The sequence below is a fragment of the Sinohyriopsis cumingii genome, unplaced genomic scaffold, assembly GCF_028554795.1.
Source record: "Sinohyriopsis cumingii isolate HCF-2022 unplaced genomic scaffold, ASM2855479v2 utg000452l, whole genome shotgun sequence".
NCBI classification, from domain to species: Eukaryota; Metazoa; Mollusca; class Bivalvia; order Unionida; family Unionidae; genus Sinohyriopsis; species Sinohyriopsis cumingii.
The window spans coordinates 1,952,436-1,975,783 of NW_028315901.1; the positions used below are offsets into that span (position 1 = coordinate 1,952,436).

Here is a 23,348-nt window from a genome sequence, read left to right on the forward strand (position 1 = left end):
CGCTGTATGTAATTTTATTTTGTAATCGGATAATTTTTCGTTCGTACAAGTACATATTTTTTTTGTGATGATATTAAGCACACCTGCAATAGTTGTTGCTGCTGAAATACAAATAGTTACAGCTACTGGTGCCATCGTTGTCAACGCTGATAATATTACACCGGTTCCAGCAACAACAGCGGATACTGAATAAACAATCACATCAACGATAACTAATCGTCGTCGATATTTTTTTACTTTTACTGTATATTGTTCGACTTGATCTTTTAGCGCCGCCTGCCATTCACGCGCTTGATTGTACCTGTATTGTGCACCGTCCATATATTTTTATGCAGTAACCAATTGAGGTGTTTCAGCTACAAATTCCAAACACCACCAGAAGGATGTTGCGGTTAATTTCTTATCAGCTGCTTCCAGAATAAATATTTCTTCGGCTCCGCTATTTAATACAACAGATACAACCCCGGAAAATCTGTCTGTGGAATGACGCCATGGAAACGTTGTAAATATTTCAAATTTTGCAGCACTGAACACGGACAACCTGTACACGCCAGTGACTGTTGCGGTATATTTGATAGTATTATTTTGTTTTGACCATGTTGCAAATCCCGATGATACCGTGCATACGATGTTTGTGATATGCCCGGGAGTTATTTCAGCTGGAATTTTAATCAGATTGGTTTTATTGATAATCTCAGGAATTCCCGCTATGATGTCTAGCTGTGTTCGTTTGATCGTGTCTAGGTCAGTTTTGATATCAACGAGTTTCATGTCAATGACGGAAGGATTTCCAAAGAACTTATTTATGGCATCATCGGTTTTCTGAAAATTTCTTCGAAGCCTTGTAAAACCGGTTACGTGAACATCATACTCGGCCCGTAGCGTGGATAGTTTTCCACCCACGTCGTCGACGTATAGTTTGTTTGCGACATCGTTGTCAGTTTTTGGAGCTGTTACAGCTACTATTTTGTTCCCGTTCATGTTAAGTTCACCTGTCATCGTGTCACCGGTGTTTCTCACGCGATTAGCAACACTTTTTGCAATTTCATCTCTGATGGTTTTAAGTGACATACTTGAATCTCTGATTCTACCACCGTCAGTAAACACGGGAATATTATCCGTAACTGCACCAAGTACTCGCCGGACTATATCATTCCATTTGATATTGCTGGTTTTTAGTTTACCATATCGATCTTGAAAAATAACAACTTCATCTGGGTCAACTCCAGCCAGGTTCATAATATCAGCGAGGTCATCTTTAGTCGCATACTTTGACAGATCAACGTCGGATTTTATTTTCTTACTAGTAGAAGATCTTCCGTAAATGTCAACCATTATAATAAGATCCGTTGTTTAAAATGCTTTACGCGCAACATATCGGTTGCTTGTATAATCATGCACAACTTTATGTGGCGGCCTGGATGATTTTGATATAGCGTCGAGTACATTAATTACTTCACGGCCGCATATTGGCGGATCTGTCATTGTTTGTGTGGGTAGCGTTGAATACCAAACGTTGGAACCTCTGGTTGCATGGAGTGGTGCGACATACTTGATAAATTCAACAGGTGGAGCTAACCCGTACGAATCAAAATAAACAATTCCACGCGGGTCAACCGCGTATGATACCCAATGAGTACCGGGTCCTGAAGTCGAGTCTAGATTAATAATACCTGTTTCGAGTTTGTTTGGTTGTTTCGGTAATTGATCTCGCATAAAAACACCTCTAAAGGCGGATATTTTTAATTTTTTAGCAGCATCAAGTAAATCAAAATTTGATGATGGAACGTTTAACGAAATGATCCTGGAAGCCTTAGGCCTCTCCCCCAACGAGATCCCGGTAATCTTAGACCGCGTCCCTTTTTTTTGTATCCCTGCCCTGTTGCTTTCTTTAGTGCCATTCCAGCGGCTGTTCCAACAGCACCTAACGCGGCCGCTTTTGCTACGGCTGGAGCAGCTGCAGCTATTAATGCCGGAATGGCCGCAAGTAGTGGAAATATACCACCCGTTTTAACCATGTCTTTGATGGCGCTCGGGGAGAGATGGAATTGAACTCCAGTTTTTGATTCTAGGGCTTTATTGAAATGTTTAATCTGATTATTTGTCAACGATAATTTGTTTGGACCACCACTAATATGATCTCGTTTTAGTGATATTTTAGTTCCGCATTTGTTGGCGGTTTTTGATTGAAGCTTTTTTACCTGACCAGGAGTCAGAGTAACATTAACATGACTATACGACATTTTTATATAAAATATATTTTTCTAAATAACACGATTAAAGATTTTCCACCGGTGCATCAACGACCCTCATTCGACCACTGCCACCTTCAAGTAACATGGCCTTGTCGCTAAGTATGACCGCGATCGCTCTGTAAAAGGCACCACCAGCTGGTGGGTTAGTAACATGAGCTCGAAAGTGTATATCAACAACAGATTGTTTGGATAAATCAAGATGTTCTAATGAAAAATAATAAATCGGATATAGACCTGTAAAATCTAGTTGTGATATTTGCAAACCAGTATCTATATTTTGATCACGTCCCATGAATGACATTAAACGATGATATGCGCGCGCTACATGATTTTGTGCATAATTTAACAATATATCCTCGGATGGTTCTTGATGTCCATTTATCCGTAAGGATACTTCACTAACTCCAAGGTTATCAAATACCATATGTGATTGTTGTTGATTATTTATCCGGTTAATATTTTGCAGTGCAATAAAAATATGTCGTGGTGCAGAAACACCCTGTTGTGATGCTATATGCCATGTAAATAAACCATTAATATTGCTTTGAGCAGCATCTGTGGTTACTGTTAACCATGATAGCAATGATTTACCGCCTTGATCCATAAAAGATAGTAATTTTTGTTCCTCAGTAATAGATGGTGTCATTACTGGCATCCACAATGAAAGTTTTGATATATTTACTTTACCATCGGCAATACCAGCACCTCGCCAGATTGCATCATTATCATCACCTTTTCTTACGAGCACAATTGTGTGTTTAGCTCCAAAGATGACCTTTCTAACATTTCTGCAAAATCCAAAGATGTGAGATAATGGAATTGCACACGAAAAATTTCTACTATCTCCTGACAGCGCTGTTTGGCGTGTTGCAAATCCTAAGTTGAAAGTCGCGCTATCACCTTTTACAATATCAAAAGCAGCAGCTGGTCTGGTTGCGTGTTCAAAGTCAACTGGTTGTGGATCAACTGCAGTATCTTGCGGTGTCCGTATTTTAGCGTACCTGATATGATCAGCGTTGTCGGTGATATCCTTAGCAAACATCATTGTTGGACCAGCTGATCTTGTAAAGTCGTCAGAATATCTCGCCAGACCAATTATTGTTGTAGCAACGTCGACATCCTTCTGAATTGATTCAATATTTTTTCCATCAATCATGTATGTGGCGCTATCAAACAGTGCCATAATTCCGTTGTTGACAAAACCAACACGTAAATTGGCATCATATGCCGTATCAGCTGCAACATTCGTTACAAGTCTACCTTCTACTTCAATAAACGCCTCAGCGGGCAAGAAATATCTACTTGTATCATGAACCTGTAATTCGATTCTCCCCCGCTGATTTGGTAGTCTTGCGTCATAAGAATAAAATTGATAATCACGTACTGACTCGTACTTAAGGACAGGTGCCTCCATATCAAATGCTGGGTCTGATTCGCGCCTGAACATTTTTATTATAATTATCATTTTTCCAAATGATGATCATCGTCGACGAAAACCGCTTCCTGCTATTAAATTTGCCGTTATATTTTTTTCTGCTTCTTCAGATATCGCCGCTAGTTTTTGATTTGCAGCCTGATTTATTATTTTACTGACATCTGCGGGCATCACCTCAGTACTTGCCAGTTTCACCGGTGGTTGTTGTTTTCGTCGCAATAATCGTGATAATCTTTCTTTGATCGCCGAGAACGCCTTACCAGCAACATTGACAATTGCACCAGGAGCTTTATCACGAACAATATCAATAGCCTTCATCGATAATTGTTTTGCAACAGGTGCTACTTTTGGAGCTATCCTCGTGAATAATCCTCGAATGACATCACCAAGTCCATTTCCGTAAATAACACTATAGATTGGTAATCGTGAGTTTACCGCTCTAACCTGTGTGGGTTTACGATGATTATCATGCACAATCATATTATTTTATTTACCATTTATCTAACAACTAGTCATCAACGAGCTCATCAATAAGTTCTCGGTAAACGCCGATATCCATGATACCACCTTGAAATAGTCGCCGACAAATATCAGCTGCTTCATTGGTTATTTCTGGTGAATTATTTCCAGCACGTTTTCCTCCTATGAGAACTTCTAACCGTGATACGTCATTGATGATATTATCAGGACATAAACCAGATCCTGTTTTAGGTTCATCTTGGGGTGGTGGTTGCATTACCGGAGTAGGTACTTCAGTGGTGTCCGGGGGTGAGTCACCTTCTCGAAATCCATGTGGTGAACCTGTCGGTGTAAATGTCATTTTCGGCGCAGGAATTTTCCTCGAGGAGGGTGATTTAAGTGACTCTTTAGCCTTTTTAATTTCCGACATCAACCTTTGCTGTGGCGAAGAAGATTGTTGTTGTTCTATTTGTTGCAGAGGTGGAGGAAGCTGATACTGGGAGGACTCTCCTTGTTCTAGTTGTTCCCGTCTCTCTCTATAAAGTCTTTTTACTTCTTCATTAAGTCTTTCAAATTCTGAACCTCTAGCTTGTTTTTTGTCGTAATATACGCGATATATCCATTTAATGAAATTATCATCATTTATTTTTTCATAACGGGGTTTTAAAATACTAGATTTATTAGATATACTATTTAATATTGCTTCAGGTAATCTCTCTCTTTCAGTTTTTCTAATTTCCTCAACAACTCCTTCTTTAAATTTTGCAATTAATTCTACGTTTTCTCTTGCTGGTTTGGATTTAGATGCAAGTTTTTTTCTCACATCGGCGACTTCAGTACGAAGTTCTTCAATACCTTCAAGTATTTCCTCATCAACAGGTGGAGGTTGAGCTGCAGCTATGTCAGTTGGAAGGTCTCGTAAAATCTTCTTTGTTTTTTTAGTTCTTCTTGCTATTTTTTCAGCCTGCACCGCAGTTTGTTCTAATACCGGAAAAATACCCTTTTTCTTCTTCTCATCTTCCTCCGCAATATCTCCCCATATAGTTTTTTCAGCAGCCGCCGCAGCTTTCTCAGTAGCTGCAGTGACGGGTTTAAATAGTTTTTTAGTGTCTTCTTCGTACTCAACTTTTGATTCTTGCTGCGCTTGCAGATTTTTTCTAAATGAGTCTCTGACAGGAAGAAATTTTTTAATTGTTTCTAATCGTTCTCGTGCTGTTCTTGCAGTATGAGATTCTGGATGTATCATTTTATTATAACATAATAATTTAATTAATATCAGCAGAAGAGGAGCAGCAGAGAGGGTACCTACCAACGTTGGTCGTCAAAAAAATAAACAAGAAATAAATAAACACGTAGAGTACTTTATTTTTTCAGATACTATTTCGAACTGAGGTTTTATTAGTACAATCGGTCATTGCAAAAATAAACATCTCAAGGAAAAGTTCATTTGTAAAATCTTGACCTTTCTACGAGATGATTTATTTGTTTGTTTTATTTGTTTTGTCGGAATTCTATGGTCTGTTCACCCTCTCTGCTGCTCAGCTATATGGTCACAGAAAAAAGGCAAAATCCCCCAAGTTTTGTAAAGCTCAACAAAGAATTTAATTTAATTTAATTTAAGAATTCACTTACTTGTGAGTCGGTGGTTCTTCCCTGGGTTTTCCAGGGTTCTTCCTCCACCAGTTATACTGGCTGCCATGTATAGCCTATCTTGTGCTGAAAATGGCATTAAACCCAAGAACAACAAGAATTCATTTAAGATGAATGAAAAGTTCCTTATAAATTTCAAACACCGAAAATGTACTGGTCCTGAAAAGAACCATGACACAGTCAAGAACTTCTTTGAATAGTTTGTAGCAGTTTTAGAATAATATTATAGTCCAAAATAATAAGCACTTTCTATTTTGACTGAACAGTCAAAACAAATAGGACCACTCTGGTAACCTAGTGGTTAGAGTGTCCACTAGGGATGCAGAACGTCATGGGTTTGAATCCCGGTCAAGTTATACCTAAGACTTAAACAAATGGTACTAACAGCTGCCTCACTACGTGCTCAGCATTAAGATGTTAGTGTTAGGGCTGGCTGGCCTGGTGTCTTTATAATGTGACTGGGTGGGACATGATATTACATGTCTGCAGGATGATGCACCAGATTTAGACACTCATAAACTGCCACACTGCAAACATCATGGCAATATGACTGAAATTTTTCTATGTTAAAAGTCCAAGTCACCCCACCCCTAATATTTTTACTCTCAGATAATATCTGAGTAGAGCATAAAACATGTCTGCAGACTTACAACAGGAAGAAAATAAGTGAATGTCTCCAAAACTGAAATGAAACTGATTGCTTAAGTCTGTCCTTATATACAACATACATTCCAACTGTATTTCACAACAGACCCGGTGGAACAGAAAACACTACTCATTTTGTTTCAATTTGACCTATTCATGTGACCTAGATTAGCTAATGGGAAGTTACATAATTATTCTAGAAATGTTGAATCCACATCAGTCCCTGACAAATTAAGCCAAAATTATTATTAAGATTACAGTGCTTAATTGTTACAAACAATTAAGCTTCTAACTATAAAGCCAATGCAGTCTTATGCACCTAACATATTCAGGTCAGTTAGGCAAAACTAACTAACGATAATTAGTCAAGTTTACAGACATGAACAAAAATTAGACAAAATTAGACAAAATCATGTACCTGGAGTTACAAGAAAAACATAGATATACATAACACTGGGTTCAACCCCTGTTTTAAGTAGTGGTTACCATTCATTCTTTAACGTTTGTAATCTCCCTCACATTAAAGTGCATCTTTTTCCAACCAGCCCTAGAGTGCACAAGACTTATAGTAATTTGATGCACATACAATTTATGAATGATATATACTTCATGCCTGTGGAGATATCTGTTCACTGCTATACAAGACTGTGGGTTCAGGGATCGAAAAGTGTATCAAGCAAATATGTGAAGAAGAAACTAAAAAAGGAACAAGTTATCATTAACATCCTTTATTACAACAATAATATTCCCACTAATTAAATATTAATAGCATGCACAAAGGACAGTAAAATAAACAATCCCATCTTGCTATGTCCATTTATCTGCCAATCTGGATATTTATGTTACTAAGTAAAGTGTTGCAGTCATATGCAACTTTCAAATGTAAAAATGGTTGGATGTCAATTACCAAAATCTGACAGCAATAAACTGGATTATCTTTATACTAAAATCTGACAGCTGGCAATAAACTGGATTAATTTTTTCTTTATGCTAAAATCTAACAGCAATAAACTAGATTTTCTTTATACTAAAATATAACAGCAATAAACTAGATTTTCTTTATACTAAAATCAGACAGCAATAAACTGAATTTTCTTTATACTAAAATCAGACAGCGATAAACTAGATTTTCGTTATACTAAAATCAGACAGCAATAAATTGGATTTTCTTTATGCTAAAATCTGATAGCAATAAACTGGATTTTCTTCAATGATGCAAATAAGAATTGCAGAAAATATGAATGGTCTTCTAGTTCTTTCCCACTGACAAAACACCAAAGTGTTTCATAACACAGAAAAAAAAAAATTGTAATGTCTCGAACTCTTTTGGGTTACAATCTTTATCAAAATGTAAATACCTTTTCAATCATTAGTTATCAAAAAAACAATAATGCAGATGCCAAAACTATATTGTAAAAAGATCAAATAATATCTATGAATCACTTGATTAGCTACATCCATTATGTAATCATCCAACTCAAGTACAAACTAACAATATTACTTCTTAAGATCTAGTTAATTTACATTTGCCGATGATGAGCTACTTTCAAACCAAACAGTTAAATAACACCAACTCCAGCTCAGATTTAAGCCAAACAGTTATATAACACAAATTCTAGCTGATTAAACCAAACAGTTATATAACATCAACTCTAGCTCTGATTTATACCAGATAGTTACAAAACACAAACTCTAGCTCTGATTTAAACCAAACAGTTATATAACACCCAATCTAGCTCTGACATAAACCAAACAGTTATATAACACCAACTCTAGCTGTGATTTAAACAAAACAATTGTATAACACCATATCTAGCTCTTATTTAAGCTAAACAGGTATATAATGCCAACTTTAGCTCTGACATAAACCAAACAGTTATATAACACCAACTCTAGCTCTGATTTAAACCAAGCAGTTATATAACACCAACTCTAGCTAAGATTTAAACCAAACAGTTATATAACACCAGCTCTAGCTCTGATTTAAACCAAACAGTTATATAACACCAACTCTACCTCTGATTTAAACCAAACAGTTATATAATACCAACTCTAGCTCTGATTTAAACCAAACAGTTATATAACATCAGCTCTAGCTCTGATTTAAACCAAACAGTTATATAATACCAACTCTAGCTCTGATTTAAACCAAACAGTTATATAACATCAGCTCTAGCTCTGATTTAAACCAAACAGTTATATAACACCAACTTTAGCTCTGATTTAAACCAAATTTATATAACACCAACTCTAGCTCTGATTTAAACCAAACAGTTATATAACACCAACTCTAGCTCTGACATAAACCAAACAGTTATATAATGCCAGCTCTAGCTCTGATTTAAACCAAACAGTTATATAACACCAACTCTAGCTCTGATTTAAACCAAACAGTTATATAACACCAACTCTAGCTCTGACATAAGCCAAACAGTTATATAACGCCAACTTTAGCTAAACAGTTATATAACACCAGCTCTAGCTCTGATTTAAACCAAACAGTTATATAACACCAACTCTAGCTCTGACATAAGCCAAACAGTTATATAATGCCAACTTTAGCTCTGACATAAACCAAACAGTTATATAACACCAACTCTAGCTCTGACATAAGCCAAACAGTTATATAACACCAACTCTAGCTCTGATTTAAACCAAACAGTTATATAACACCAACTCTACCTCTGATTTAAACCAAACAGTTATAAAGTACCAACTCTAGCTCTGATTTAAACCAAACAGTTATATTACACCAACTCTAGCTCTGATTTAAACCAAACAGTTATATAACACCAACTTTAGCTCTGATTTAAACCAAATTTATATAACACCAACTCTAGCTCTGATGTAAACCAAACAGTTATATAACACCAACTCTAGCTCTGACATAAGTCAAACAGTTATATAATGCCAACTCTAGTTCTGACATAAACCAAACAGTTATATAACGTCAGCTCTAGCACTGATTTAAACCAAACAGTTATATAACACCAACTCTAGCTCTCATTTAAACCAAACAGTTATATAACACCAACTCTAGCTCTGACATAAGCCAAACAGTTATATAACGCCAACTTTAGCTCTGACATAAACCAAACAGTTATATAACACCAGCTCTAGCTCTGATTTAAACCAAACAGTTATATAACACCAACTCTAGCTCTGACATAAGCCAAACAGTTATATAACACCAACTCTAGCTCTGACATAAGCCAAACAGTTATATAATGCCAACTTTAGCTCTGACATAAACCAAACAGTTATATAACACCAACTCTAGCTCTGACATAAGCCAAACAGTTATATAATGCCAACTCTAGCTCTGACATAAACCAAACAGTTATATAACACCAACTCTAGCTCTGACATAAGCCAAACAGTTATATAATGCCAACTCTAGCTCTGACATAAACCAAACAGTTATATAACACCAGCTCTAGCTCTGATTTAAACCAAGCAGTTATATAACACCAACTCAAGGTCTGGTTTAAAGCATACAAATGGGCCCTACCTCATGATTGAAATCTATATTGCCAAACCCAAAGACAACTCTTGTAAAAATTGTGTGAATACAATATTTAATCATATTTTCTGGTGATCACCATTATACATATTTTCTCATGATCACCAATGTACATACATAGTTTTACAGCAACTCAATAAAAAGTACAATAGTAGTTGCATTAAAACATTTGACATGCACGTCATCAAGCTGTAAGTAAAAAAGGGCAATAACTCTTTCATAAATTAAGGAAGGACAGAGATTTGTCAAGATGTGCATTCAATGATGATCATACAGTATGAACAAAGTTCAATTGCAGTTCATAACAAAGGCAAGTTATATTGCATTTACAACAAAACGTTGTCTTGCACTAAATTCAGCAATAGGACAAAATGAATAGGTGCTCCTAAAAGTACAGAGGTTAAAGTGATTTGTTGATGTTTGTCTTCTGATCATGACCATAATGTTTACCAACTTTCATGGCAGTCCATCAAATCAATGCGATTGTGTTGGATGGATGGAAATGAGCATTATAATATAGAGACAGAGATAACACAATTAATATAAAACATTCTTGATTCAGAGAAATCCAGTTGTCTGTGTTATTTACAACATATACTCCCCCATGCAATAACCTGAACTAAATAACAGTCCCAAAAACTAAAAAGTTAACATAATGACATGAAAGCATGTTTATATTATGTACAGTAATGTCTAATAAGTTTATTTTTTTGTCAGCATTTAGTGTTTTTATGTATAATCATGACAACAAAGGTTTAATTAATGAAATTAAGAGTTAAACAATCAAAACTTTAAATTTTTTAAAAAATATAAAAGAAATAATTTTACCACTTTGTCAGTCATTAATCATGCAAACAACCTTCAGATGATAAAGAGAAAGAGAGAGAAAAAACACATTATGACGCATCACCTGCTGTGAGCAACAAGTGCAGGGGACAGTTTCATATCATAAACTGTCAGTGCACCCTAAAGTGAAAATACCCATGTCATGATTGTTAAATCGTGTCAAAGATATATACAATATTCAAACAAGGTGCAACAATCATAACAATAATTATTTTTGGCAAATCAAAAAATAAGCAAGCAAAACATTTGTGAGCTAAAAGTTAGTCACAGAGGTCAAGTAGTTATCATGAATGAATTAAGTTCAAGTTTAGTTCATTTTCTTCATGCACTGGTTAATGTACAGCATAATTATGTAAGGGAAAATCCCCAATGTACAGCATAACAGCATAATTATGTAAGGGAAAATCCCCAATGTACAGCATAATTCTATAAGGGAAAATCCCCAAAGTACAGCATAATTATGTAAGGGAAAATCCCCAATGTACAGCATAATTATGTAAGGGAAAATCCCCAATGTACAGCATAATTCTGTAAGGGAAAATCCCCTATGTACTGCATAATTCTGTAAGGGAAAATCCCCCCCCCCCCCATATCCAGCAGACCTCTGTTCAACACTTCATCATCACCCTGAATGCTTTTGGCTATTATCTACTTCATTCTTCTGGGACACCAGGGGCTTCTTTGACCTTTTTGATGCTCCTGGTTCTTTTTAACAGAAGCCTCTTGCTTCTTGTTGAACATATATCAATGTATTTTTGGTCCAATATCTTCTTCACTTAGGATTTCCATCAAGGATGCTCACCATCTAACCCTTCCTCATCTGAACCCATGAAACTGTTCTCCAGTACATTCCTTACTTCTGCCATTTTTCCAGAACTCCATGTCTCTTTCTTTTCCAATGCAGAGTCTTCTTTTGGATTTCTACTGCATGGTAAATAAAAGGCAGAATTATATATATATATATATATATATATATATATATATATATATATATATATATATATATATAGACACACACACATCTAAACATACTATAACACTAGTCATGGAGGCCATGAAAATGTACTCAATAACAAGTGAGTTTCCCTTATGCATAAAACTTAAAAGATAAAATGGCAATGTGTTACATTCAGTGTCCTATGGGGGTAGCATTGGCAGTCTTTATAAACAATGGTTGCATTTTTTTCCTATGAAAATTCTAGCCCCCCCCCCCCAGCCCAAAAAGAAAGCCAACCATAAATTGAAAATAATAAGTACTTAGTAATCCCATATAGCATAAGGTTATATCCACAACATATTTAATACAGTAATATGAAGCCAAAGTTTAATCCCCAACTGTATTACCTCTTTCTTAATTTTGTATCAAATCTGGAGTATGTAGCTTGTGCTCTTTAAATTCATTTTTCATCTTTCCTGTTTCAGTTTCCTTTTGGGTAGTTTATCTTCTTGTAGCAGCTGTGTGAAAAATGATACATACATTGCAGTGAAATATATTCATCATCTAGATAGTCTGCTTAAAATGATAGATTTAAACTAAACATGTTCAATGGTGTCAGAGACACAAACATTAGGGCTGTAGCCACACATAATATTGAGATTTGATTCTCACAATGAAAAAAGCTGATTTAAAAAAATATATTGCACGTAACAGTTAATTTTAATGCCAATTTAAATATGAAAATTAAACTTTATCTAATTTTAAATAGACATGTAAGGTGAATTTGAATCTGAGGCAGATCCAATTTGGTACCTTTTACAACCAAGGTATCTACAGTGGAATAAATTCCATTCCCATTTCGTACCTTTTATAACCAAGGTATCCACAGTGGAATAAATTCCATTCCCATTTTGTACCTTTTACAACCAAGGTATCCACAGTGGGATACATTCCATTCCCATTTTGTACCTTTTACAACCAAGGTATCCACAGTGGGATAAATTCTGTACCCTTTGCTTTTCATGAAGTCTGTCATCTTGTCATCAGACTAATTGCCTAAAGAATAAAAACAAAATAAACAGTGAAGTCATCCTGTTATAACATTTTTATAGTAAATGTATATCTACTCTTACATGAAAATGTACATCATTAATGGATGGATGTAAAATATGATTGTACCCATGAATACACAAAAGAACTCTCCTGCTGTTCATGATTACCCTTGTTTATTTTTCATGACTTTATGTGCACAGTACCCAAATATTTCATAAATCATAGATAATGGTTGCACATTGAATACAGTGAAATACATATAGACATTTTGTACTTAAAATGAATGTCAATTATAAAAAGAAATAAGAACAAATAATGCTGTGCACTGTCACAAAAGCAAGACATAAAAGGAAGAAAATGTAATCTGGTAAACATGATTTTGGTTGCAGTTTTGTAGTTTCACGTCATTTGTCAGCACATGATAGGCTATACATGGCAGAGAGTAAAAGTGGTAGAGGAAGAACCTGTGAAAAGCCTGATAATAACCACAGACCCACAGAAGCTACTAGTAAGTTTTCTCACATACGCACATTAGCCAAGCCCAAGACTTAAATTCATGTAGACAGATGTGACATGGTAGTGATGGTAAAGGCAAGTGCCTTAGAATACTCAGACCTAATCATAATCAGGATTAAATATCTAATATCATGCATTTATGTGAAACAGATTATTTTCTCAATCTTTATTATCAACCAGGTCATCTACTTATGTATATCAACTACTGAATCCCATTCACTGACTTGGGTCCATTTTAGCTAACAAGGTTTTCATGGAACTGAGTTAAAAATATATTTTAAAAAAATTAACCATTGTTATTATATGACCAAAAGTCTAATCAGGTCATCAAGATACAACAAAAATTCCTTCCAACTGAGAGTAATAGTAAGAGAGTTTGTATTGTTGACATGAGAAATAACACAAATGTAGTTTTCTTAAGAATCGTTCAAAATCATAAAAGGTTCATTTGAGTATGATATGATGGAAACCGATATTAATGGAGTACCTCAAGTCCAGAATCAGCAATACTAGATCTGTGTGGATATTCACAGATGATGCCTTCACGGCCTCCATGTTACTAGAATAGGCAATACTGGATCTGTCTGTGTGGATATTCCACAGATAATGCCTTCACTGTCTCCTTGTCACTAGAATAGGCAATACTGGATCTGTTGATATTCCACAGATAATACCTTCACTGTCTCCTTGTCACTAGAATAGGCAATACTGGATCTGTCCATGTGGATATTCCACAGATAATGCCATCATGGTCTCCTTGTCACTAACTATGACAATGTCCTTGATTGTTATGTTTCCAAACAGCTCTTTCACTATTGCATACTGGCGTTTGCATGTTGTACCTGAAACAATCTGTACATTCAATAAAAGACTACTGTAAAATACAAACTAAGTTATGTACTCACTAAATAGTGTTGATAACTGTTGCAGTATGTTTGTTTTTATCCAAATGGTAATACAATATTGTAAAATAGGAGTTATTAACCTGGAAACATGTTACTGCATTTACTGATTCATCTTCACTAGCCGAGATTCCGATGTGATAGCCCTATCTACACCTTGGCATATCAGGCAGATACTTCTGTGCTTCAGGTCTGTGAATTTTATTGCATGCGGCAGCAAGCTACTACGTCCAATCAAACTTTTAGTTGTTCAAATTTGAACACTGTTCCTATATGGATGAGACAAGTGAAGCACACAATTTCAATGGACTGATAAATAAGCAATTTTCCACTGCTGGTCTTGAGTCTGTGTTCGGACAAATAACTTTCACTCATATAGACATGTAATGACTTCCCTCTGGTACACAGTCATACTTTTGCTGTTAAACTTACAAAGTATCCCTTTTAGGTCAACCACCTAAACAATTCTCGGCTGATGTATAATGCACAACACTATCGATTTGTTGGCATTACATATTAAGGGAGACAAGACATGACATCACATAGATGTCGCTATGACAAAGCACCAATATATCTGTTCGATCGGTCAAGTTGTAGATAGGGCTCACATTGAAACCATGGCTAGCAAATATGTTACTGATTATAAAGCCAATGGATGCAATTATACACATATTTAAGCCAAATAAATGGCAATAATTTATCTACTACAGTAAAACCTGTCATGAGCGACCTCTGCTATGAGCGACCACCTGTCATTTCCGACCACAATCGTAATGCACGGATCGATTTTACTATATAAACGCTCTGTTATGAACGACCACCTGCTGAACGCGACCAGCGACCGCGATTTCTTGGCAAAATATGCACTTTGACACTGCTATGAACGACCGCATCGCCAAAAAATCAAAACAGATCGACACCACTGACCTTAACTTAATCCTTTGTAAACACTAGAGCTCAGGATAAATGTAGTATGCAAACAAAGTGCACACTGAATAACACTATAGTTGAACAACCATATATCTGGATAAACACCTCTAACCATCATTTAATCCTTTGTAACAAAGACTGCATAAATAGCAAAGATTGCTCTAATAAAGTATTTAAAAATAATTTGTCTTGCTACAGTACCAGTTTTGTGAAATTTACAACTCCAGCGTACGGTGTCATTTGTAAACTGCAGTAAACCAGACTAAAGTACATGTCACTAACCGCCATTGTAGTGCCGAAGTCATGTGAATAGCCAGTAAGAGTAACATCAAAGTGAGTAATGATGGATATACACAGTCAATTTAGAGGTTTGTATTTTTTCTTTATCTGTATGAAAACTCACAAAACGCCGGTAGTCCTTATGTCCAAGTGAGAAATCGTTTGAAAGGGCTTCAGTGTTGGTTTGAGTACGTCGTTTGCTTTCCAGTTAATCCATAATGCCTGGAGGGTGAATGAGCTCATTGTCTTTAATACTAGTAAGTGAGAATCATTTCCGGATTTTTTTTAAATTATTTTTTATTTCTTTTGTTAGTGTTTCACCAAGCCACAATCCGTTTACGTGGGTGCAGATGGTCGGAACATTTGTTTATCGAGCTATAACGCTGTTGATTTAAACTTCGTCTCAGAATAAATGTACAGTATTGTTTCCTGATGAGTTAATTATGTCTTTTGGTTTCATTCATTGGTACATAATATATATTTATTCCACAATTCCCCAAAACCTGATCAAAACCGATAGTCTTTATAACGTCAACACTAATAACAATGGCAGAATCTCCGCTGAAAAAAAGAAAAATTTTAACACTGGAAGAAAGGATTAATGTCATTGAAAGAAATGAAAAAGGCGAGACCACTCGCAAAATAGCAGTCAGCTTAAGCGTCGGTAAAACGCAAGTTCAAAATGTAATCAAAGACAAGAAGTCCATTAGAAACGAATGGCAGAAAGGTGCACAAGCACAGAGGAAATATGCCACGGCACGACGGACAGTTTACGGAGATCTGAACGAGCGAGTATGGGAGTGGTTTTGTGTCGCAAGGAGTAAAAACATACCAGTAAGTGGGAAGTTGATTCATGAAAGGGCAATAATTGAGATACATGTTCAGACCAAATAGCTGAGTAAAACATGTCAACAAAGAAGTATAATGGATTTCTTTAAAAAAAACAAGTGAATAAGTGTATAAAATAAGATATATAGATCAAATCTAACTGTTAATTTTTTGTATATATTAATGTGATGTTGAAATATAAATTTTATTCTCGTTTGATAGATGTATATCTTTATCATATAAAGATATTTTGAGAGGAATGCATGCATTATTTAACAAGATTCATGAATAAAGGATATGATACATGTACAGTGAGTATGGGTATTATTTATTTTTCAACAATGCTAACTATTAACCCTGAAAACCAGTCCATTTTCACACACCTCTTATGAGAGACCACCTGTCTTGAGAGACCGCTTTTGGTTGGCAGAAGGGGCGGTCTCTCATAACAGGTTTTACTGTATCTTAAAAGTGCATGAAAAATCAAAAAGTCTATATTGTTAGAAAAAGTTCCCAATATATGATTTTAGATATTATGGTAAATATATGTAATACCATTGGCACAAATAGTCTACAGTTAGTGATGGTTACATTCTATTAAAGGCTCCACAACCAGCATACAGCATCATTATTACATACCAAGTATTGCTGTACGAATTTACAGTATCTGATAAATAAAATACAAGTACAGTACTTGAAAACCATGAATCTGAAAAGCAGTGCATTAGACTAGAGATATATTCCAATGACATGAATGCATCAACATTTGATTTTATTCAACTCTGAATGTTTCAAATATTTAGCATCTGAAAAGTGATAGTGCATGGTCCCTTGTCTAGTGACCCTAACCGTATCCTACATGTACTACCAATATAAACACAATGTTTCTTTTCAACATCTCATGGGGTCAGGTAGTTATGGAGGAGACAACAAATTAATTACCAAGTCTAGTGACCATGATGCTACTAAAATCTAAGTGGTATGAAACATGACATTTATTAATGATTCATTCCAATATCTATCATGAGTTAAGGAAAGGTCAAGAAAAATCCATAACCTTGTCTAGTGACCTTGATACTATCACCCTAATGAGGCACATGAAATAATGTATATTAATGACACATTAATGTATCATTGTTTAGATACAGAGATTCATTCCAGCCATAAATGTTTCAAAAGTGGAAATTAAATGTATTACCCTACCGTTTTCACAAATGCAATAAATGTCACAAACAACCCCACCATCCACACCTGCCAATAAACCTCTATTGTATATTTTTATTCATATCCACCTATCTATACACACTAGGTGAATTTTTAAAATCAAGTTTAAGATGCTATCTTATCTAGCTCTGATATACATATATATATATATATATATATATATATATATATATATATATATATATATATATATATATATATATAACCATGTCACTGAGGAAACTAACAAAATACAAAAATCTAGTGAAAGAGTGGAAAAGAAGAGCAGGTGCTTTGGGAAAGGACAGAGAGAAAAGATGTTGCTATGAGTCACCTGATTTTACCATACCTGTTTTTTTATGCTCGCACTGTCCACATTCTTCCTGTAATTGGTTAACTCCAGTCTGAAGTACTCCACCCTCCATTTGCACAAAGTCATTCATTGCCAATTTTTCAAAATAGTCTAACATATAAATCCTACTTGGTCTGGAAACTGAAATAATAGTAATAATAATAACATGTTGGTGTAAAAAACAATAATAATAATAATAACAGTAATATGATGTTGGTGTAAAAAAGATATAATAAAAATCATAATAATAATAATAAAATGTTGGTGTAAAATAATAATAATAATAATAATATGTTGGTATAAAGAAAATAAAAAATAAAAAAATCCCATGTGATGCTGCAATTTTTAATATTTTTAAAAACAGTTACCAGGTGGAAATCTGATCAGTCTGCAAACTGGTACCCAGGGGTTACCCCATAAAGAGTGATTTAAAATTATGTGTCATTTAAATGTTTTTCCATGATGAAGGCACACAAACACACACACACACACACACATACACACACACACACACATATATATATATATAGCATGATCTAAAGTACACTGTATATTTCTAATAATACACCATCATGGCCCCAACTGTAGGTACACAGGGGCAGCCATTCCCACCTTTGAACACCGAGGTGACTGAAGTGAAATCCCAAAAGTTATATTACATACTCTGCTTTGGTGAAGGTGCGAACCAAAATGTCAGACTGGAATATGCAACAGTTTACAACTACCTCCAACCCTTTATATATTCTATTATGGCTGGTCTCCCTATAACAATATATAAACATAAATAATACATACATACACTCACACATACAAATACATTGGGGGAGGTGGTCACAGTTACAATTTTGATCTGCTAGCAAGAATGATGCTATTTCAGCTTAAACCTTTAAATCAGATAATGACAGCTTGTGAGAGGAAGACAAAAAATATTGTCCCCTGAAATAGGCTCAGTATTTTACTACATTTTTGGGGGTTTCACCAGACTAACTTAAATCAAAAAATTGTCAACATAAAAAAAAACTAAAAGGTATAAAGTTCATCTGCTTTTTACTTCATGGTTACTAATTCCTGAACCTATTCCTTAATGGGACTAGACCCAAAAATAAAGACAAAAGTAAGAAAATGATAGAAACTTATACACATGACAATTTTCAACCTATGTCAAGGCACATTCATTCATTATAACTGCAAAGTTATTAGCATTTGAAAGAACCTTAAACAAGTCATGATTTTCAACCTGTGCCAAGGTTCAGGGCAAGTGATCGTCATACTAACTTATATATTATTTTTTATCTAATTACTACAACCAGAACTTATAGCTACAAACAAAAAAACTTTCACCTGTTGTATTAGTTTATAATTTATTATTGCACCCCATAACTTTGAATTTTAAACTATTTGGTAAAGGCATTGTCTTTGACATGTTTGCAATTTAAAACAAAATCAAATAAAAAATACACCTCTATCCTGCCCATGTATAGGAAGACAAAGTAAGACCTTTACTACTCCTATGTGATAAACTGTATGGGAAAATAAAAATACAATTGTTTATAAGTTCCATAAAGATATTCCTTTATGAGATCAGTTAGGAGTGATTTCCATTAGAAATGTGTGTTGTGTAATCATTCAAAACAGAAATCATGTCTTAAGTGTTTAATGTGATATTTCTACTCAATAACTATACTTCTGACTTTAATACTGAAATGAAATTATCCACATAATGTGTGTGTGTGTTGAAAAACTGAACTTGACTATGTACAATCTCCATGACCTACACCACAGGAGTCTGTCGTTTTATCAATAAAGTACGGCGAAATCTCTAACAATATGAAATCCCCTTATCGATAATATATTTATATTATCGATAAGGGGATTTCATATTGTTAGAGATTTCGCCGTACTTTATTGATAAAACGTCAGACTCCTGTGCCTACACGAAGAGCAAAGGTTTATAAAGAATTTAAACTTATATTCAAATTTTCCTGAGAATCAGAGTGTTAAAATTAAGATTATAATAAACTGTACCGTAGATTCAAAGTGTTTAATCCGATATGAGACGCACCAGCACTAAATAGGAGTATTTGTAAAAATATTCACGTAACACTGAATACTCTAGTAAATACGACATATATACTATTTTTATAACTGTATGATTTTAGAACAGTGTGTATACAAACTGTTTGTGGTGCCTGTGGTGTTGTAAAAACCTGGCATTAGAGAAATAACATTTGGCATCTTCAATTGCTTATCACTTTTTTTTTTTTTTTTTCTTTTTTTTATCACACGCTACCCGGTCTCCATGATCCGCCATTTTGTTATGTCACATGACACACTGTTGGGTTCCATCTAGGAATAACGCAACAATTCGGAATCCTGTGTTGTTGAGCTCTTTCTCGAGAATTTGCAGCAATTGTCTCGCTTCCTAGAGTATATGCTGAAACTCATAATAATACAACAATAAATGAAGGAAAACATTGATTTTACGTATTCGATAAATATTATGTCTAAAACTGAAACCAGCTCTAAATAATTAATAATTCATAATATATTGCAGTACAAATAGCCAAAGGATATAAGATGCATACAAAATTGTACCATAATTCTGAAACAAGGAGGGAAATATATTAAACTTAAAATATTCAAGAAATGTATCAAATATTTATTAATGTAGATGCACAAAAGAATCTAAAATAGAAATTATATATATATATATATATATATATATATATATATATATATATATATATATATATATATATATATTAATGTATCCACACAAGGGGTTGATAATTCAGAAAAAATAATGGAGGAAGATGGAATTCCCTTTTATATCAATGATTTCATTGTCACAATGGTTATTTTTACAAAAGAAAGTTTAATTCTGGAATGTAAGTTATAAATGTATGAAAGTAAAAGGAAAAAAAAAATAAAGTTTTATATATAATTAAAGACTATGGATCAGTAGAAATGACCATATAAAAATATCATAAACAGAATAGTCTATGTGAAAGCACAGCTGAATATATATTACAATGTAGGTGGCCAAAAATAACAATAATAATGTTTCATAAGAGCTTCTAAAGAGCAAACAAATCTATCTCCCTAATTTCACAATACAACCAAATTAAAAGTCCTATATTAGACTAAAATTTTTAAAGATTTTTTATTATATTAAAATTAAAAATCCTATATTGCACTGAAATGTCAAAATTACATAAACAGTTCTAAATTTAAAACTCTATATTAGACTAAAATTAAAAATTCTATATTAGACTGAAATAAAAATAAAAATTATATAATCAACTAAATTTAAAAATTATGTATTAGGCTAAATTGAGAAATCTAAATTAAACAGAAAGAAAAATCTATATTTGACTAAAAATATAAATTCTGCATTAAACTAAAACTGGAAATTTCATTTAAGATTAAAATTGTAGATTCTAGATTAGACTCAAACTCAAAATTTTGTTAGACCAATATTATAATCTTTATATGTGTGCATGTGACTTGGATTTTTAATGTAGATTTAACAATTTTTCAGTCATATCACTATGATGTCAACACTGTGGCAGTTTATAGTGATGTCTAACAATGGGGCACCATGTCACAGACATGTAGCATGATTTTCCCACCCAGTCACATTATCCTTACAACGGGCCAAACAGTCCTAACACTTACCTCTTAATGCTGAGTGCCAAGTGAGGCAGCTGTTAGTAGCATTTTTGTAAGTCTTTGGTATGACTTGGATTAGGATTGAACCCGCAATCTCCTGCATCTGAGGCGGATGCTCTAACCATTAGGCCACCGGAGCGGTTTAATCTTTATATTAGAATGATATAAAAAATTCTATATGAGGCTAAAATTAAAATATCTATTGTAGACTAGAATTAAAATTTCTATATTAGACTAAATTGTAAAATCTCTATTAGACTGATATTGAAAATTCTATATTAGACCAAAAATAAAAGTTATATATTAGACTAAATTTATATAATTTAATAGACTAATATTAAAAACTATATTTTAGACTATTTTAAAAAAATTATATATTTGACTAAATTAACAATTCCATATTAGACTAAATTAAAAATTTGTATTTGACCAAATTAAAAATTCTGTATTGGACTAAATTAAAAATTATATAGTAGACTCCAATGAAAAACCAGTATTAGATCACAATTAGCATCTTATATTTTACTAGCATGAAAAAATTCTGTAATCAAGGAAAATTAAAAGTGCTACAGTGGACTAAAAGGTAAAAGTTATATAATTGACTAAAAGGTAAAAATTATATAATTGACTAAAATGAAAAATGTTATATAAGGCTGAAGTTAAACACCATCTTAAACTAAAATGTAAAAAATCTATATTGGACTAAGAATAACAAAATATTTAATATGCAAATTATATAATGGGCTAAACATGAAACATTCTAAAATCAACTAAAATTAAAAATTCTATATTAAAAAAAAACTAAAAATTCTATATTACAATAAAATTACAAATCCATATTAGACTAACATTAAAAATGCTTTTATTACTAGAATTTAATAGTAAAAATTCTAAATTAGACTAATTAAAAAAATCTATATTATGCTGAATAAAGAATTCTATATCAGACTAAATTAAAATTTCTACATTAAAATACAATTGAAAATTCTGTATCAGATTAATTAAAAATTCTATTTAGAAAAAAAATAAAACTTCTACATTAGACTAAATATAAAAATTATGTATCAGACTAAATTATAAATTATAAATTTTATATTAACCTAAGATTAAAAATTTGATATTAGACTAACTTTAAAAATGCTATATTAAACTAAATTAAAAATTCTATATTGGACTAAACTTAAAATATTTATTAGACTATATTAAAATATTCTATACATGAATAAAATTAAAAATTCCATATTAGAATAAAATTAAAAGTCCTTTATTGGACTAAAATGTCAAAATTGTATAATCAACTAAAACTGAACCATCTATTTTAAGCTTAGATGAAAGATCCTATATTAGACTAAAATTAAAATACCTATATTTTGCTAAGATGTAAAAGAAATGAATCAACTAAAATTAAAAATGTTATATTAGACTAAAAGTAAAAATTCCAAATCAGAAGGAAATTTAAAATCCTGTAATTGACTAAAATTAAACACTCTATATTAGATTAAAATTAAAAGTTCTATATTTGACAGAAATAAAATAAAACACAATATAATCAACAAAAATTAAAAATTCTGTTTGACTAAAAGTTAAAAAAGTACCATTAACTAAAATTAAAATTTCTTTATTAGTCTAAAATGATAAATTTAATATTGTAAAAAAATATAAATTTTATATCAGACTAATATTCAAAAATTTATATAATCTGCTAACATTTAAAATTTCTATATTAGACTAAATTAAAATCTCTATAATAAACAAAAATAAATAAATTATATATGAGACTAAAATTAAAAAAGAGTGATTATATATGGCCTGACTGTGCCTTTGACTTTCAGAGAACATGTGTGGATATTTCTTTCATTGTGT

General features: G+C 33.2%; 1 protein-coding gene across 4 annotated transcripts; it reads right to left on the reverse strand.

Annotated features, from left to right (window-relative positions):
• Window positions 1-7,176: 7,176 nt before the first annotated feature.
• On the reverse strand, window positions 7,177-21,607 carry LOC149774019 (uncharacterized). Of its 4 annotated transcripts, XM_089945903.1 has the most exons (7): window positions 21,492-21,607; window positions 19,991-20,247; window positions 17,811-17,954; window positions 13,807-14,161; window positions 12,616-12,806; window positions 12,158-12,268; window positions 7,177-11,737 (listed from the first exon to the last, which is right to left on the reverse strand). In XM_089945903.1, exons 2-4 carry the CDS (start codon window positions 20,046-20,048, stop codon window positions 14,013-14,015), a joined length of 351 nt encoding a protein of 116 aa, XP_089802029.1. In that variant the 5' UTR covers window positions 20,049-20,247; window positions 21,492-21,607; the 3' UTR covers window positions 7,177-11,737; window positions 12,158-12,268; window positions 12,616-12,806; window positions 13,807-14,012. The 4 variants fall into 4 exon arrangements, with proteins under 4 accessions (XP_089802029.1, XP_089802030.1, XP_089802028.1 ...); XM_089945904.1 differs by having other exon boundaries at window positions 12,158-12,806; window positions 20,021-20,247; XM_089945902.1 differs by having other exon boundaries at window positions 12,158-12,806.
• Window positions 21,608-23,348: the final 1,741 nt, after the last annotated feature.